The sequence below is a fragment of the Chiloscyllium punctatum genome, chromosome 11 (assembly GCF_047496795.1).
Source record: "Chiloscyllium punctatum isolate Juve2018m chromosome 11, sChiPun1.3, whole genome shotgun sequence".
Lineage (NCBI taxonomy): Eukaryota > Metazoa > Chordata > Chondrichthyes > Orectolobiformes > Hemiscylliidae > Chiloscyllium > Chiloscyllium punctatum.
The window spans coordinates 23278037-23297910 of NC_092749.1; the positions used below are offsets into that span (position 1 = coordinate 23278037).

Below are 19874 nucleotides of genomic sequence, written 5' to 3' on the forward strand. Positions count from 1 at the left end.
TGAATTGAGGAATTTGATTTAAATTCTGTAGCATGAAGTAATGGGCTTCAGAATTTTAAACCATGATTTACTGAGCTTGTAATATTATCCCACACATTTGAAGTCATTTTAGTCATTTTATCTGTTTTTGGGCTCTGAAAACCTAATTCCCTGCCTTCTAGGATAGTCCTCTGCTCCATTAATCCATTTGTCCAATAAGAGAGGTCTGCTAGAATTTTGCCTGGTGATAAAGTTTCCAGTATTTCATGTGAACGTTCTTGATAAAATACTCTTCAAAAGATGAAGGAGATGCTGCGAGTTTGCAAAAAAAATTTAGCAGATTCTCAAAACTGCCTGAGATGGCCCAGATGAACAGAAACAACAAATTCATACTGGGATCAGTACCTTTTGAGAGTTGTTAAACCAGACTTGTAAAGGGCTTTACACCAAATAGTACAGGGTTTGGGGCCACAATAGAGGAAGAGTTTACATGAGTATAAATTCAGAAGTAGATGAGAAAAGACAATTAGCTATACTGCAGTGATAATCAAAGCATGACAGGATGAAACAAATTGTGCAAGCGTAAGAGTGCACCAGAAAATATGATCAAAGTACAGAAAAATGACATAGCTGTGCAGGCAGAGTTAACCTTCTCTGAGCTGCCTTCAAAGAAATTTATCTTTCCCCACGTAAGGGGACCAAAACTACTCTCGCTACTCCAGAACTGGTTTCATCAACACCTTTGTAAAATTACAGTATGACTTCCCTACTCCTACTTCACTTCAAGGGAGCTGCATTTGTGTTTTAGTTTTCTGCATTTCATGCACCAGTACTCTGGACTTCTCCATTTTTTTTTGTTCTCCCTTCCTTCCAAAGCAAACAACCTGTTGAAGGCATCAATTGAACCTGCCTCCATCAAATTCCCAGGGACTACTTGCAGTGGGAAAAAGTTTTTCATTCATCACTCTTGATTCCTTTGTAGACCACTTTATGTCAATGTCCTCTCGTTTTCATTCTTTCCCACCTGTTCATGATTTTGAAAAGCTGTACCAAATCATCGCTTGGCTGCTTTCTCTCTTGTGACTTAGAGTACAAATGTAAAGCAAAGTATATATGTCCAGATGAATAAAGTCCATCCTCCGGTTCTAAAAGAGATTGCTGCAGAGAATTTTCTTTTATATTTATTATTGGTGTTGTTTGCTGGGCCAGCATTTGTTGTCCATTGCTGAATGCCTTTGAGGCATCTGTCTTTAACTGCTGCAGTCTGTGTTTCAAATAGATACACCCACAATGATATTAGGAAGCGAGGTCCTGGATTTTGACCAGCAAAACTGAAGGAAAACAATATGCTGACTCTGATTTTCCAGAATTCCCTGTATTCTGGAATAGCCCAATAGAATGGAAGCTAGCAGATGAAAGAAAAATAGGAAAGGAACAAAATCCTTAGGGAAGAAGAACATGTTTTGCCAGTATGTAGAACCTCCAAAAAGAGAGAGGGGTAGATACGGACCTATTCAGAAATTACCCCGGGCAGACATGAAAGTGGTTTATTTCTGGAAATTCACTTTGGGGGGGGAGAATGCACTTTTGGCCAATAATAGTTAGTTCTTATAAGAAACATAGAAAGTAGAAGCACGAGTAGGTCATTCTATCCTTTGGTCCTGCTCTGTCATTCAGTAGGATTATGACTAATTCTCTACCTTGATGCTATATCTCGCTTTCTCCCAAATCCCCTTGATGCCTTTTAAATCTAAAAATGTATCTGTCTTCCTTGGAGAAACAAAAGCACCAGGTGTAGAAAGTTTAGATGGCTGTTCTAGCATTCTGTTGCATGTAGGCATGTCACTAGACATTCTTTTGTAGCTGTCCTGCAGATATGCAATAAATCTTTAAAGGACATGCTCATGTCATCGTCATCATCGTCATCATGGTCGTCATCATCATCGTCATATCATGGTCATATAATGATATAAAGGACTTGGTTTCTATCTTACTAAGCCCTCTTGAGCATGACTGAGAGAAGAATGCTGTAAGTGCATTGAAATTGTGTTGCTTGAGCCCAGCTATGCAAGTGCCTGTGATTGAAGTCTATATATGTAGATAAAGCATTTGGACAGCCACCCTCAGCAAGTTTAACAGTGTACAGATCTCCAACTTAAATAGGCAGGAGTCAGACTTTTCTTTCTACTTTTAAAGGTCAAGACCTATCAAGCTAGACGCTTTGTTTATTTTGATAAAATTTAAAAAAAGGTTTACCTTGCTACCTGACATTAAAAGTTACGGTTGAGCTGATACAATAAGTATTCTATGTTTAAAAGCAAAGTCAAGCAAGTAAAAGGTTTCCGACAGTCTTCAAGCTAAAACCAGCAGTGAGTGGATATTGTGAGCTTAGCTACAGAGCCTTACTGTCTGGAAACGCACATTTTCAAACATGAAATCACCCACAGATAAGATAGAAATGCATTACACATGACCTTAGTATTGTTACAGAGGCTTCATATGTAATCTTTTTTTAGGACATTTTTTAGGAGTATGAAAAAATATTGATTTTAAAGTTCTGTAAAGACACCTGGATAATTAAAAAAAAATTGATGAGATACAATGCGCCTTTTGTTTTAAGGTACTTCCAGGAAACCAGTTTCAATTGCTGGACTTATTTGCTGGTGGTCGCCTAAATGAGCTTTATGGATGTTCTATCTGACAGTGTTTTGCATGCAGTTGGAGATTTTGGTTTTCTGTTGGAGGAAGCCAAGTGAAGAACAGGCTGCTCAGGCTATTGCTGCTGTTCTTGAAGTACCTTTGTGTGAATCTGGTGAGAAACTTATCTGTCCTCTTTCAGAGCATCTGGAAGACTTCTCAATTCTACTTTGAGAAAGCAGACTCAAGCAAGTCCTAAAGACAACTGGCATGTGATGTAATAACAAGTAACATAGCTAGCGATCGCTAACTGTTGTTAAGTGATATTTATGTTGACTTCAATAATGTAACAAATGAGTTATTGGTCACCTAGTACTGAAGTAGCCAATACATTGATGACCTGAATGACTTACTACTTCTTCTTACAATTATGACTGGTACTAATGTGTACAAAACTAGATTTATAACTCAATCTCTTTGTCTGTTGTGTAATTGTGGACTTTGCATACCTGTTTTATTCTCTCCTGTCTTTGAAAATGAAAATCCTGTCCTTCCTTCAACCTCACCACAGTGAATGTGGTTCAAATCTCATTGGTAGTTACAATGCTGAGATCTATCCATAGAGGTAGTCCTACCATTTCTGGGCCTTTAGTATCTACCAAGTAGAAGATTCAGGAATCCAAGTTAAAATTGCATACTACCACTGCACATAATTGATGACCCTGTGAGGTGTAAGATAGTTATAATAAGTACTATCATGGAGTGCCTCTTCTTGTGGTGGTACATCTTCTCTGATCATTCTGATAATATTTTGAATTGGGCATTGCTGGCTGGGCCAGCATTTATTGCCTCACTTGGGTTGCCTTTGAATGGTGGTAGCGAGTTGCCTTCTTGAACAGCTGCAGTCCATGTACTGCAGGTAGATCTATAATGCTATTAGGGAGTGAATTCCAGCATTTTGACCCACGACACTGAAGGATTGGTGATATATTTTCAAGTCAGGATGGTGATTGGTTTGGAGGAGGGCTTGCAGGTGATGGTGTTCCCAATGGGCGGCACAGTGGTTAGCACTGCTGCCTCACGGCGCCAGAGACCAGGGTTCAATTCCCGCTTGTGTGGAGTTTGCACATTCTCCCAGTGTCTGCGTGGGTTTCCTCTGGGTGCTCCGGTTTCCTCCCACAATCCAAAAAGTGTGCAGGTTAGGTGAATTGGCCACGCTAAATTGCCCGTAGTGTTAGGTGAAGGGGTAAATGTTGGGGAATGGGTCTGGGTGGGTTGCGCTTCAGCGGGTCGGTGTGGACTTGTTGGGCCAAAGGGCCTGTTTCCACACTGTAAGTAATCTAATCTAATCTAATCTAATCAATAATTTGCAGTCCCTGTCTTTCTCGAAGGAAGTCGCCGTGAGTTTGGAACGTGCTGTCTCAGGAGCCTTGGTGAATTTCTGCAGTGCACCTTGTAAATGAGAGACACTGCTGCTGAGTATCAGAGGTGGATATGTGTGGATGCTGTGCCAAACATGCAGGCTGCCTTGCCCTGGATAGTGTCAGGCTTCCTGAGTGTTGGAGCTGCAGTCATCCAGGCACGTGGGAAGTATTCCATCACTTCCTTAACTTCTGGCTTTGTAGATGGTTGACCGGCTTTGGGAGTCTGTGAATGAGTTAGTCATGCAGGATTTCTAGCTTCTGACCTGCTCTTGGAACCAGTGTATTTATGTCTGCATTCCAGTTTAATTTCTGGTCAATCGTAAATCCCAGGTTACAGATGGTGCAGAATTCAGCGATCGTATCATCATTGAATGTTAAAGAATGATGGTTAGATTCTCTCTTGTTAGAGTTGATCATTGCCTGGGATTTGTGTGGGGTGAATATTACTTGCAGCTTTTCAGCTCAAGCCTGAATATTGTCCAGGTCTTGCTGTATTTGGATATGAACGTGGACTGCTTCAGTATCTGAGTCGTCATGTATGGTGCTGAACACTATGCAATCATCAGCAAATATTCCTACTTCTGAGCTTGTGATAGAGGGGAGATTGTTGAAGCAGCTAAAGGTGGTTGGACTGAGGGTACTACCTTGAGGATCTCTTCTTGCGCAGTGGTAGTGCCCTAAGCAGGTCAAGATTGAAGTTCTGCCTGCTCCAGAGATGTGTGGTGACATAAATGAACAGGTTGATTTAGAAAATATCTACCGTGAAGAACTCCTGCAGAGATGTCCTGGAGCTGAGATGACTGACTTTGAACAACCATAACTATCTTCCTTTGTGCTGTATAAATCCCTAAACAGCAGAGTTTTCCCCTTGATTCCCATTGACTCTGATTTTGTTAAGGCTCCTCAATGCCACACTCAGTAAAATATGGAATTGATGTTAAGGGCAGTTCCTTTCACCTCCCTTCTGGATCAATGTAGTAATTTTGGCTTTCAGGATATGTCTACCTGCCTTTGGAGTATGCACTGTTGATGGTTATTAAAATTTCTGGTTGTCTTATACCATTGATATAGTGCGTGAGGTGGACTGTGAGAGGCTTGGTCATCTTCCAAGCATTTTTTGGTTTATTGATTGTTCGCACGTTTGACTGGCATTCTGAGCTGCCTGTGTTATGCCATCTTAGTGTTCACCTGAGTCTTGTTCCAAAGTCTGGCATGGCTTGGAAACCAGACTTTCTGCACATGTATGCCCAATGTCCTTTGATGCTACATGCTTTGCAGATGTGAAGAAACACTAGATAACCTCTGGATTGGTGCAACAAAAATATCATGTTGATTAGGTACTTTTCTGACTGTAACAGTAGTGATGACTGCACCAAAATGATGTAATTGATATTTTTCAGCCATTATGGCTTGACACTGGCATCCATCTTTTGAGAAATGCGTCAATGGTACTGTTTCTTGCTTAGAAGTTCATTCCTGAAAACTTTGAAGTAGAAGAGATTATCAATTCCATTAGCCTTTCTGCAAACCCATTAACAAAATTACACTGATGCTGTTATGTTGTGGCATCTGATGATAAAGTTGGCAAAAGACTCTTGGTGTTTCTGTCGCTATAGATTGAAGTCTGTTAATCTGGAAGTTGATTTTTGCCTTGAATTGGTCATTAATTACTTTTCAAGTCTTCTCTCGATCTTTTTTTTTCTCATTCTCAGACTGGGATATATTTATTCTGTGAAGCACGCATTGCTTAAATAGCTGTAATTCCATGACAATGTTAATTATTACATGATCTAAATTTAAATGTTTGTCTTGCATTTCTTGCTGGAGGCTTCTTCCTTTGTTCAGGGTGAGCAAAGGGCTTGTTTAATCCTTTCACTTGGTTCATTGTTCTGTCTTTTAATTTTTTCCTTCATTTTTTCCTGTTTTACATTTCATGGTTGAGACTTCTAACAAATTAGGAAATATAATATGGAACTATTGAACATTCTGGATTTCGAAGACTTAATGAGGTTTTGACGGAATATGTGGTTTCTTGGAATTCTTCACAGTATTGTGAGCTTTAACTCATCTAATTACAGTAAAGTCAGGTAACTTTATTAATAGAGACGAACATCACTTTTGAGAGGTTAAAACATGAGGTTCATTGCTTTAATTGCTGTACAGACTTGGTTTGGAAGAGATGAGTTTATATGCTGGAGGTTGCTCAACAACATGCTTTTGGGATTTTTTTTTTTAAGAGCACCTGAACCTGTCAGTAAATGGAAAATCCTTAAAGTTTGCAGTGAGCAAGAGTTTCCCTCTCCTGGAAAAGTAGGATGACACCTTAGAGCAGAACCAGCTGAAAAGATCACCCTTTCTCAATTAAGTATTTCTGGGAATCTGAGAAGATTTCAACTATCAGTATCTGATTACCTCATAAACCCTGAAAGCTGAAATAGTACTTTTATTAGGAGATCTAGGTCTAAATAATTTTTCATCTGAAGTGAAGATTTTCCATCATTCTACAGTGGTCACTAATTTGATCTTGTTGACAGGACACTGAGGGAGTCTTGAAATCATTCAATATTGTCCTCCTGAGTTTGGACCCTTGGCACAGGGGTGCTGTTTACTCCTTTAGCATTTGTTTTTAAAGCCTTATCATCTCTGCAGAGTTGAATTCTCTCATGAATGTGTTTAGGTTGAAAGGGATATAGTTTAATTCAAGATTATAGCTTAGTTGTTCACTAGTTTTGCCACATCATTTATAGAATTTATTATTTTAAAACAAGTTATTTTTGAGTTTACTGAAGGAACCTGGTTAAACTCTTTTATTCTTGACTGTAGTAATAAAGAGTTACAATTTGGCCATTTTGGTGATTGAATCAAAGTATTTAAACTCATTACATATATAATGAAGTACTTGTCCCTAATTACCAGTATATTCCTCCTATCGGAGTCATGAAGAAGTTTGGGGCTTATCCAAGATCTCAAAATTGAAACTGCACATGAGCGAATAGTTATTGATAAAGCATAGGGGGACAATTACCAGGTTACTCATATTATAAAACTAGAGTAGCATTGGAAGCATCATTCTTGCAGGTGGAGGGGATCTCCCTGGTTGGTTTATAACATTTGGTGGTAATCACTAAGAACATACTGCCCTCAAGGTTAGCGGATGGGGAAATAAATCAATCATTTTTAAAATAAAATTGGATGGGTTTTGACAAAGACAAGGGCTGTGGGGACCAAGTGGGAGAGTGGTACTGTCTGTTTGCTCCACAGGGAGCCAGCTTGGACTGAGTACATTAAATGGCCTTTTTGGCCATAAATACCTCTGATGTGGAGGCCTGGGACCTGCAGCATTGAGGGTGGTGGAACCTGAGGAAAATGATCAAAAGTACAAATAAATTTACAGTCACACTTTCCAAAATGAAGCCTTTCCTGTTTTTTTTTGGATGAGGTATCTGTTGTAACCCTCTTAACTGTGAAGCAGTCTAGATTCCAATTTCTGTTTGACTTGAGGAAAATCTTTCTGGTGTTTCTATCATGCCTTGTGACTGTGAAATCTTCAAAATAAGTTACCTCCTGCTTGTACACTGCTCTTTATTAAACTATTCATTCTAGCTTTGGAAAACATTAGCAAGATAGGAACAAGAGTAGACCATTCAACCTTCCAAGCATGTTCTGTCATTCGTTTTGGTGTTTACTAATCTGTATCTCATCTTATATATACTCATCTTAATTCCTTTAAACTCTTCTTTAAAGAGTGAATCTTAGTTTTGAGGTTTTCAATTGACTCCCAACCTCCACAGCTTCTTGGGGGACAAGATTCTAATTTTCCACGAAAATTTCTGGAAATGAGTACTTCTTGACATTATTTTGAAGGATCTATATATAACATTAAGGTTTATTGCATGTTATCAACTCTTTCACCTGAAAACATAGGGTAGATAAAGGGAAACATATATCTTTCAATGGTCATAAACACCTCAATTAGATCAACTTCTGATCTGTTCACAAGAAATTATACACTTTCTTAATGATTTATTCCTTGCCTTGGTATCATTTTGACCCCTACCTTCCAAGGAATGTAATTCATTTCTATGGTGTAATGCACAAAACTGAAAGTAGAACTCTAAATACAGTATTAGAACTTCATATAAATATAACATAATTTGTACAAATTCAGTGTAGAAATCTCCAATTTGTCTTATGTAATCCAAGGCAACCATTCTTTGATGTAATTGGATCAACCTGAAATCACCTTTTTAACAATGTTGTGAATTAGATTAACATGCATGATTCACAGATCTACATAGAGTCATAGAGACATACGGCACGGACACATCTGTTGGTCCAACTCGTCCATGTCGACCAGATATCCTAACCAAATTTAGTCCCATTTGCCAACACAAGGCCTATATCCCTTCAAACCCTTCCTGTCAACAACTTGCCCACCACCGATGTCAGGCTCACCGGTCTATAGTTCCCTGGCTTTTCCTTGCCATCTTTCTTAAATAGTGGTACCATGTTAGCCAACCAATAGTCTTCTGGCACCTCACCTGTGACGATCAATAATATATTTCAGCAAGGGGCACAGCAACCACTTCCCTAGCTTCCCACAGAATTCTAGGGTACACCTGATAAGGTTCTGGGGATTTATCCACTTCTATGCATTTCAAGACATCCAGCACCACTTCCACTGTATTTTGGACATTTTTCAAGATGTCGCCATCTATTTCCCTACATTCTGTATCTTCCAAGTCCTTTTCCACAGTAAACACAGATGCAAAATACCCGTTTAGTATCTCGCCCATCTCCTGTGGCTCCACACAAAGGCTGCCTTGCTGGTCTTTGAGGGGCCCTGTTCTTTCCCTAGTTACCCTTTTGTCCTTAATGTAGTTATAAAATCCCTTTGGATTCTCCTTAACCCTATTTGCCAAAGCTATCTCGTCCCCTTGCAATCCTGATTTCCCTCTTGTGTACTCCTGCTGCACTTTTATACACTTCTGATGATTCCCTCGATCTCTCCTGTCTATACCTGACATAGGTTTCCTTCTTTTTCTTAACCAAAACCTAAATTTCTTTAGTCATCCAGCATTTCTTACACCTACCAGCCTTTCCTTTCATCCCAACAGGAATGTTCTGTCCCTGGACTAACCTAATCCCATTTTCTAGCCATCACTTTACCTGCAAAGATCTGCCCTCAGTCAGCTTTTGAAAGTTTTTGCCTAAAACTGTCATAATTTTCCTTCCTCCAGTTTAGAACTTCAACTTTTAGATCTGCTCTATCTTTTTCTATCACTATTTTAAAAGTAATAGAATTATGGTCGCTGGCCCCAAAGTGTTCCCCCACTGACACCTCAGTCACCTGCCCTGCCTTATTTCCCAGAGTAAGTCAAGTTTTGCACCTTCTCTAGTAGGTACATCCCCATTCGTGAATCAAAAAATTTTTTTGTACACACATAATTATTGTTATTTCTTACTTGCCTGGCAGACCAAATAAATTGCACAAGTGACCATATGAAACATTTTTGACATCCTGTGAAATCTTCTGATCAGTTTATGTGTCAATAAAAACACAGAAAAGAAGAATGTAATGTTAATAGCTCTCAAACAAATTTAGCTGCCAGGGCACATTTTAAATCTGCACTACCTGCAAATGAAACGTAGTTGAGTTGCAACTGCAAGTCAAACATGAGATAAGAATTTATAGCAACAGTCAATTATGAACCTGTTTTTTGCCACATTTTCATAAACAAATTCACTGGTTTAAACGTTTCGGTGGGATGACTGTTATTTAGTCTTGGTAAAATATTGTGACTTTTCGGCTCTGTACTGAAATTACGTTTTTTTCGTTAAAAACTCAGCATTTAAGAACTAGAGGCCTGGTACCCCAGTTTTAATGAGGAAAAACAAAACTTAAGAGCCTTTCTTCAACTGTAAATACTATACACTGCTTGTTAATCTTCCAAATAAAACTGATGGTACTTCATTCTATCATTGCCTGTTTTGTAAGTGCTGTACAAATTCATCCATCCTCTTTTGTTTTCTCTCTCCTGTCTGTTTAATATAGATGTATACATCGTCATATCTGTTATTTAGCTGTTCAGGTACAACAACTGTGTGTACCAATTAGTTCCCCGCTTGTTTGAGTTTCGAAGATTCAACATTTTAACATTACCACCATCTGAGTGAAACCAATGTAATGGTGTAATTGAGTCTGTTACGATAGAACTTGACTAGAAAGCATTGCTTAGCCTCTTTCCTCCAGCTGGCTTTAGCCTACAGCGATTTGGGATAGCGATAGTGTTGATGCATAAGTGCAAATAAAAATTAACAATTATATACCAACATTTCATATGGCAGAACATTATTTTACTATCTATTTTGTTCTCTTTATGACAGTATTTAACAACAGTCATCCCTTATGAGAAGAAGGCTGGACCCCCATCTGTAGAAGATCTTCAAATTTTGACCAAAAGTGAGTGACGGTGATTTTATAAAATACAAAGAGAGGACTTTGCTCTCAAAACATTTGTTTTGTTATTATGTCGAGTAAATTATAATTGCAGTCTTTTTATTCTCTGATGTACTGGGAATAAATTATATTTCCCTTGTATGTTTGTGCTTCATTCCTCTGGGTGAGATAAAAACCAATTCAAATAGATGCTGAACTTTAAGCTATAATTTGGTTACTCTAAATATATCTAAAGAGGTTAACCAATTAATTTGGGCCCATAGGTAACTATTGATATTCCAATAGCCCATAGTCCTGAAAATGAAAAGGTCAATAATCCAAATCACTATTGACCGAAAACCTATCTATAAATAAGCTTGGTTCACCATTCCCAAGTGTTGATCTTAAAGTTTCAGACATCCCACTCTGTGCAATCAGCTTGGTGAGGCCCGGTATGGCATTAGATGTATCTCCACCACCATTAAGATACTAGAAAATAATCCTGTAAGATTGGTGCTTTTTAATCCGTGAAGCAAGTGCTTCAGGATCTTCTGGCACTCTTAAATTAATGGTTTGGCATATGTTCTCAGTCTTTGTGGGTATTTTTATAGCAATGATTTGTAAGTGAATATTACAGTACCTTTGTATCCAGTTTCTCTAACAAACGCACCAGGACTGAATCTGGAGCTTATTTTAAGGAAGAATCAGGTTTTGTTGTGTTAAGGTGTTCAGAAATGAAAGTCAGATGAACTATAAAATGGGCTGTCCATTTCATCTCACCTGTTTTGTGCTATTGTCAAAAAGATTTACTTATCACAGTCTTTTCCCAAAAAAAGCTCTGTATTTGGAGGCCAAATCTGAATCTATCTGCAGTGCTATCATCTGTTGCAGAAGTAGTGAGCACACAGCTCTCACTGATGTGAGATATTCATTGATGCCCACTTTTATTTAAACATTTGTACATATTTATTTAGTTTATGTTCGTGACTTAGAAACATACAAAGTAGGAGTAGGAAAATGCCATTCATTCCTTCGAGTCTGCTTTGCCATTCAATGTGATCATGGCTGATCATCCAACATGGTACCCTTTCCGCAGTTCTCCCCCCCCCCCCCCCCCCCCCCATATCTTTTCAACCCTTTAGCCTAAGAATTATAACCCACATTTCTTCTTGAAAGCATTCAATGTTTTGGTACAAATTGTTTTCTGTGGCAGCAAAATCCACAGGCACATCACTGTCTGGGTGAAGAAATTCCTTTTCATCTGAGTCATCCTTAGACTGTGACCTCTGGTTCTGGACTATCTAGTCATTGGGATAACACATCCTGTGTTGACTCTGTCTAGTCCTATTGGTATTTTACAAGTTTCTGAGATACCCCATTATTCTTCTAAACCCTAATGAATATAGTCTTAATCAATCCAGTATCTCTTCGTATATCAGTGCTTCTCTAGCAGGAATCAGCCTGCTAAACCTTTGTTGGACTCCCTCCATAGCCAGAACAGCCTTCCTTAGATAAGGAGACCAATGTTAAACACAATACTCCAACTGTGGTCTCATCAAAGCCCTGTAAAGTTGTAGCAAGACATTCCTGTTCCTTTTATTTAAATCCTCTTGCTGTCAAGACCAGTATACCATTTGCCTTTTCCATTGCCTGCTGCACCTACATGCTTGCTTGCAGCGATTGGTGTATAAGGTCACCCAGGTCTTGTTGCATCTCCCCTTATCAGATCATTCAAATAATCTGCCTTCATATTTTTTTCAAACAAAGTCGATTACCTCACCTTGTTTATCTACATTATACTTCATTTCTATGCATTTGCTGAGTTACTCAATTTATACAAATCATATTGCATCTTCCTCACAGTTCACCCTCCCACTCAGCTTTGAGTTGTCTCAAACTTGGTGATATATTATTCTGTTGCGACAAATCATTTTTTATGTATTGTGAACAGCTGGGGTCTAAGACAAATTCCTGTGGAACCCCTCTAGTTACTGGTTATGACTTGACAAATGACCCATTTATTTCTACTTTTTGTTTCCTGTCTGCCAACCAATCTCTATCCATGGATTCTCTGTCCACTTTTAATGTTTATTCTTCAGTTGTCTTAAATATTCCAAAAGGGAATTTATTCTTTCCTTAAGAAAATGTTGATTTGCAAATCTGATTGTTGCAATCCCCTTTTAAGTCCTTCAGGCAATGAAGGAAGATAGTGAGAAAGTGCCAAGCTTGCTGACAGATTACATTCTGAAAGGTTAGTCCAGATTTACTTTCCAAATTGTTCACTAATACGTTAATAGTCAAATGCTGATAAATTATAAGTGATCTGTATTTTTATATTGTCTTTTCTCACTACTGAATTTTATTGCAATGACCTCTAGTATGGTTGATTTGAATGTTTATTAAAATGTGTTTTTTCCCAATAGTATGGCTCAGTTCTGATATGCAATGGTAACTGGAGGTTGTACAAGGAGACTAAAATGTTGTCAAACTTTATTTAATTATAACTGCCAAAGAACACTTTCAACTGAGACCTTAGTTGTACATCAGCCAAATTTAAAATCAAGATCGGATGACAGTATTTATCTAACTTTTATCTACCCACCTCCATAACCAGCGCTCCTCAAACATTCCAGAAGATTCCTCTGGCCTCGGAATTTACTCAGATGCCATTAGCCATGCGGCTGATGCAGCTGCCACCCCCACGCTGATTGATGATGTCACTTCCGCCCCCATCATGACCACTCCCACAACCACTTCCACCCCTCACAATTCCTCATGCATCACACGTGACATTACTTCCGTCCTTCACATCATCGCTGTTGCCACATGCTCAGTGACTTCCGCCACCCCTACTGCTGTGGTCACCACCACTTCTGCCCGCACCAGCGCCACTCACCTGCATTCTGCTGACATGCCCCCCACAGACCCCACTGTCACTATCCCCATCCCACAGAACCCCGAGGGGAACGCTACCCCTGCTCATGACTCCACCCCCATTCCCTGCACCATCACACCCACTCCAGTTACAGGTTCCGCCCCCACTCCCAGCTCTACACCCACACCAGATCCCAGCTCCCAGCCCTGCCGAGTTTTCACCATCCCCCCAGACCTCCCCCCTCACTGAGGACGAATGATCAGTCCTCAGCAAAGGACTCAACTTCATCCCCCTCCGTCCATGCATCAATGAATTTAATACACGCCGTGATGTCGAACAATTCTTCCGTCGCCACCGCCTCCGAGCTTACTTTCACAGTCAGGATTCCCGCCCACCTTCCGAGGACCCCTTCGCCCACCTCCAACACACTGCATCCACCTGGACACCCCGCACTGGCCTATTACCTGCCCTCGACCTCTTCATTTCCAACTGCCGCCAGGACATTAACCGCCTCAACCTGTCTACCTCCCTCCCCCACTCCAACCTCTCTCACTCACAACACGCAGTCCTCCAATCCCTCTGCTCCAATCCCAACCACACCATCAAGCCAGCGGATAAAGGGAGTGCAGTGGTTGTCTGGCGCACTGACCTCTACACTGCTGAAGCCAAACGCCAACTCGAGGACACATCTTCCTACTACCCCCTTGACCATGACCCCACCCCCCCATCACCAAACCATCATCTCCCAGACCATACAGTATCTCATCACCTCAGGAGATCTCCCACCCACAGCTTCCAACCTCATAGTCCGGGAACCCCGCACTGCCCGGTTCTACCTCCTTCCCAAGATCCACAAGCCTGACCACCCTGGCCGACCCATTGTCTCAGCATGCTCCTGCCCCACTGAACTCATCTCTACCTATCTTGACACTGTCCTATCCCACCAGGAACTCCCCACATACGTTCGAGACACCACCCACGTCCTCCACCTCCTCCAAGACTTCCGTTTCCACGGTCCACAATGCCTCATCTTCACCATGGATATCCAATCCCTCTACACCTCCATCCGCCATGACCAGGGCCTCCAAGCCCTCCATTTTTTCCTCTCCAGACGTCCCCAACAGTACCTTTCCACCGACACACTCATTCGTTTGGCCGAACTGGTCCTCACCCTTAACAATTTCTCCTTTGAATCCTCCCACTTCCTCCAGACCAAAGGGGTAGCCATGGGCACACGTATGGGCCCCAGCTATGCCTGTCTCTTTGTTGGCTACATAGAACAGTTGATCATCTGTAATTACACCTGCACCACTCCCCACCTCTTCCTCCGCTACATTGATGACTGCATTGGTGCCACCTCATGCTCCTGCGAGGAGGTTGAGCAATTCATCAACTTCACCAACCCATTCCACCCTGCCCTTAAATTTACCTGGACCATCTCTGACACCTCCCTCCCCTTCCCGGACCTCTCCATCTTCATTAATGATGACCGACTTGACACTGACATTTTTTACAAACCCACCGAATCCCACAGCTACCTGGATTACACCTCTTCCCACCCTATCTCTTGCAAAAATGCCATCCCGTATTCCCAATTCCTCCGCCTCCGCCGTATCTGCTCCCAGGAGGACCAGTTCCACCGCAGAACACACCAGATGGCCTCCTCCTTAGAAAACACAATTTCCCTTCCCACGTGGTTAACCATGCCCTCCAACTCATCTCGTCCACATCCCGCACCTCCGCCCTCAGACCCCACCCCTCCAACCGTAACAAGGACAGAACGCCCCTGGTGCTCACCTTCCACCCTATCAACCTTCGCATAAACCAAATCATCCGCCGACATTTCCGCCACCTCCAAACGGACCCCACCTCCACGGATATATTTCCCTCCCCACCCCTTTCCGCCTTCCGCAAAGACCGTTCCCTCCATGACTACCTGGTCAAGTCCACGCCCCCCTACAACCCACCCTTCCATCCTGGCACTTTCCTCTGCCACCACAGGAATTGTAAAACCTGCGCCCACACCACCTGCCTCACCTCTATCCAAGGCCCTAAAGGAACCTTCCACATCCATCAAAGTTTTACTTGCACATCCACTAATATCATTTATTGTATCCGTTGCTCCCGATGCGGTCTCCTCTACATTGGGGAGACTGGACGCCTCCTAGCAGAGTGCTTTAGGGAACATCTCCGGGACACCCGCACCAATCAACCACACCACCCCATGGCCCAACATTTCAACTCCCCCTCCCACTCTGCCGAGGACATGGAGGTCCTGGGCCTCCTTCACCGCCGCTCCCTCACCACCAGACGCCTGGAGGAAGAACGCCTCATCTTCCGCCTCGGAGCACTTCAACCCCAGGGCATCAATGTGGACTTCAACAGTTTCCTCATTTCCCCTTCCCCCACCTCACCCTAGTTCCAAACTTCCAGCTCAGCACTGCCCCCATGACTTGTCCGGACTTGTTCTACCTGCCTATCTCCTTTTCCACCATCCACTCCACCCTCTCCTCCCTGACCTATCATCTTCATCCCCTCCCCCACTCACCCATTGTACTCTATGCTACTTTCTCCCCACCCCCACCCTCCTCTAGCTTATCTCTCCAAGCTTCAGGCTCACTGCCTTTATTCCTGATGAAGGGCTTTTGTCTGAAACGTCGATTTCGAAGCTCCTTGGATGCTGCCTGAACTGCTGTGCTCTTCCAGCACCACTAATCCAGTATTTATCTGGAACTAATCGCTCTGCTAATTGTAAGACTGTTGGAAGTATTCTGATAGGTCGTTAACTATCTTGTATCTTAATCTAGTTTTACCTGCACAAAAAAGTAAACTTGTAGTAATCTCCATGAATGTTAAACAGGCAATTTGTTCGTAGGTAGTACGTTCAATTGTTTGACATTTTTTTTGGCAACACATAATCAATGCAGTGTTGTAAGTTACATTAAAGCACATTGCTGTGATATTAGCCAAAATCAGCATCATGGAAATTGAGCAGAACCTGTTTGGGTACTAGCTTGCTGTATAACGTGATTGCATGCATTTCTAAAGGCAAATAGAATTTGTATGGAGTTTTTCTAGTCTTCCTTCATAGTTGTTCAGCAGTAACTCCAGGGAAGTGGTCATTTTCCTGCAGAGATCACAGAAAATAATTTGAAGATTTGCTGCACAAATTCTGAGTGGCAGTTATTAAACTACTCTGATCATTTTAGTATGAAGACAGGAAAGTTTTTTTTTATAGGATCCTTCTGAAATTGGATCTTGGCTCGTTAATGGGGCATGATTGTAGCTATACTGTTTTGTGTTTATACTATAACTGAAGTGGGCGGCATGGTGGCACAGTGGTTAGCACTGCTGCCTCACAGTGCCAGAGACCTGGGTTCAATTCCCGCCTCAGGCGACTCTCTCTGTGTGGAGTTTGCACATTCTCCCCGTGTCTGTGTGGGTTTCCTCTGGGTGCTCCGGTTTCCTCCCACAATCCAAAAATGTGGAAGTTAGGTGAATTGACCATGCTAAATTGTCCGTAGTGTTAGGTGAAGGGGTAAATGTAGGAGTATGGGTCTGGGTGGTATACGCTTTGGCGGGTTGGTGTGGACTTGTTGGGCCGAAGGGCCTGTTTCCACACTGTAAGTAATCTAATCTAATGATCAGATACTATCTGATGCTAACACTGGGTGTCAAAATTGAAACGTTGTTTCATTTTCCAGCAATGATGACCAGTATCATTATAAGAAAAAAAAACACCCCTCATTTATTTTCCTGGAATGGATGAAATGTGCCATTATCAAGAATTGTCACCTGTTTATAGAAGTTGAACAATTGTTGTAAAGCGTGAGGGCTTCAAAAACACCAATTGTTGCATGTTCTACCCCTTCTTTCCTTTCTAGTTTTATTCCTTTCCCAAACAAGAAATGATTTATTAACTTCCATTCATGAAAACGACTAAAACGTAACCAGTTTATTGCCAAATTCTGTCTTGAAGCAGAAATAGTTCACTTAAAGAATTTCCACCCTTGTGTCAATGCTTCAAACTTAATTTCTTTTCCAGCAGACTACATAGATAATCAGCATAATTCAAAACAGTATGGTAAATTGCTCGGCAGGCTTAATTCCCTATAGGAGAAAGTGAGGACTGCAGAGGCTGGAGATCAGAGTCAAAAAGTGTGGCGCTGGAAAAGTCGGTCAGCATCCAAGGAGGAGGAGTCGATGTTTCAGGCGTAGGCCCTTATGCTGTGCTTTTCCAGCACCACACATTTTGATTTCACTCCTTATAAGCATACAGCAAAAAGCTCTGATAACAGTGCTGATTTATTGCCTGCAAACTTGCCACTGTAAATTGATCGAGGAGAAAGTGAGGACTGCAGATGCTGGAGATCAGAGTTGAAAATGTGTTGCTGGAAAAGCGCAGCAGGTCAAGCAGCATCCAAGGAGCAGGAGAATCGACGTTTCGGGCACGAGCCCTTCCTCAGGAATGAGGAAAGTGTGTCCAGCAGGCTAAGATAAAAGGTAGGGAGGAGGGAGTTGGGGGAGGGGCGTTGGAAATGCGATAGGTGGAAGGAGGTCAAGGTGAGGGTGATAGGCCGGAGTGGGGGTGGGGTCGGAGAGGTCAGGAAGCAGATTGCAGGTTAGGAAGGCGGTGCTGAGTTCGAGGGATTTGACTGAGACAAGGTGGGGGGAGGGGAAATGAGGAAACTGGAGAAATCTGAGTTCATCCCTTCTGAGTTCTCCAACCACAAGGGATGAACTCAGATATCTCCAGTTTCCTCATTTCCCCTCCCCCCACCTTGTCTCAGTCAAATCCCTCGAACTCAGCACCGCCTTCCTAACCTGCAATCTTCTTCCTGACCTCTCCGACCCCACCCCCATTCCGGCCTATCACCCTCACCTTGACCTCCTTCCACCTATCGCATTTCCAACGCCCCTCCCCCAACTCCCTCCTCCCTACCTTTTATCTTAGCCTGCTGGACACACTTTCCTCATTCCTGAGGAAGGGCTCATGCCCGAAACGTCGATTCTCCTGCTCCTTGGATGCTGCTTGACCTGCTGCGCTTTTCCAGCAACACATTTTCAGCACTGTAAATTGATCTTCAGGCACTTACAGTTTAGAATTAGCTTGCAGTAAAACACGTCAGTGCAGATAAAAAGGAAATTACAGAAACAAAAGGGCATAACAGAATGATAATTGCACTTTGTAAGAAATTGTATCATGTGGTCAAAAGGATTTGCTTCCCCCCTTTTCTGTAAGCATGTGAAAATGGGAAATTTAGTCTCTTAGTAGTTTTACATTTGGTTTCTGGAAATAGGGCATATATCTAGTTATCATAGAATCCCTACAATGTGAAAAGAGGCCCTTCAGACCACAAGTCCACCCAGACCCATTCCCCTATCCTATTACTCTATATTTATCTCTGACTAATGCACCTAACCTACACATCCCTGAACACTATGTGCAATTTAACCCCTAACCCGAACATTTTTGGACTGTGGGAGGAAACTGGAGGAAACCCACACAGACACAGGGAAAATGTGGAAACTCATCACAGACAGCCATTCAAGGCTGTAATCAAACCCGGGTCCCTGGATGGGTGAGGCAGCAGTGCTAACCACTGAGCCACCATGCTTCTATCTCGTGTTAAGGGATAGGGTAGCATGTTAATTTTTGTTGAAAATTCTTAGACATGATCTGTTAAGTACAAAACTGCAACACCCACAGAACTCTGATTGGTATTTTGAAAGAATATAAAAATACCCTTGAAAATAAATTAAAGAACCAAGGATTGGAAGGAATGCTAGTGGAGGTGGGGTGAGGTTAGTGGTGTGTTGCTGGTGGAGCTGGGTGTGGAACTGTGAAACTCCAGTCGTGGATTGGAGAGAGCTTAACTACATAACTTGTCCTGAGTTGGAAAATGCAAGGTCAGACCTCTCTGGGAGCCCAATCGTTCTCTTTGTTTCTGCAAAACTGCAAAGGCCAACCTGCCAAGTCGTACAGTTGTGCAGACAATCAGAAAGCCAAAGGAGCACACGTACAGGACAGAATACATCCAAAAAAGGCTTGACTGAGCATGTAGGACAAAAGACCAAACTATACACTTCACCTGATCTGACCCAACCTGAAGCTGCCTGTAGCTTTGGACCTTCAAGCTTTCAGTATCAGCTTGACCTTCATGTAGTGCAGATGTGTGCCAGAAATAAGAACCAAATGTCAATCAGCTTCAAGACCTATAACATCAGCAGCTAAATGGCTTCCAATCCCCAGGGACATATTCTAGGTATTTATGTTTTCTTCGCAATCAGCACTTCGCATACCGTTTACTCTCCAATTCCACTAGGAAACTAGAATTATGTGGGCAAAACAAAGATTCTGAAACCTAACAGTACAGGATCCTCCCTCACTGTTACCTAGTCTTCCACCTAAGGAAGAGATGTAGCCTGGTAATAAAGCACCAAGAAAAAGAAGTAACCTCCTTTAAAGGCCAGATTTGCCATGCTTTGAATTGTTGAACATTTAAGTTGTTAGATAAGT

General features: G+C 41.9%; 1 protein-coding gene across 3 annotated transcripts in view; it reads left to right on the forward strand.

Annotated features, from left to right (window-relative positions):
• Positions 1-19874, forward strand: part of LOC140482824 (fasciculation and elongation protein zeta-2-like) — a 136275-nt gene that overhangs the window by 105251 nt on the left and 11150 nt on the right. For all 3 annotated transcript variants that reach the window (XM_072580497.1, XM_072580496.1, XM_072580498.1), the window contains 2 exons: positions 10428-10503; positions 12665-12730. In XM_072580497.1, the coding sequence (XP_072436598.1) occupies positions 10428-10503; positions 12665-12730 (142 nt within the window). The remainder of the gene's footprint in view (positions 1-10427; positions 10504-12664; positions 12731-19874) is intronic.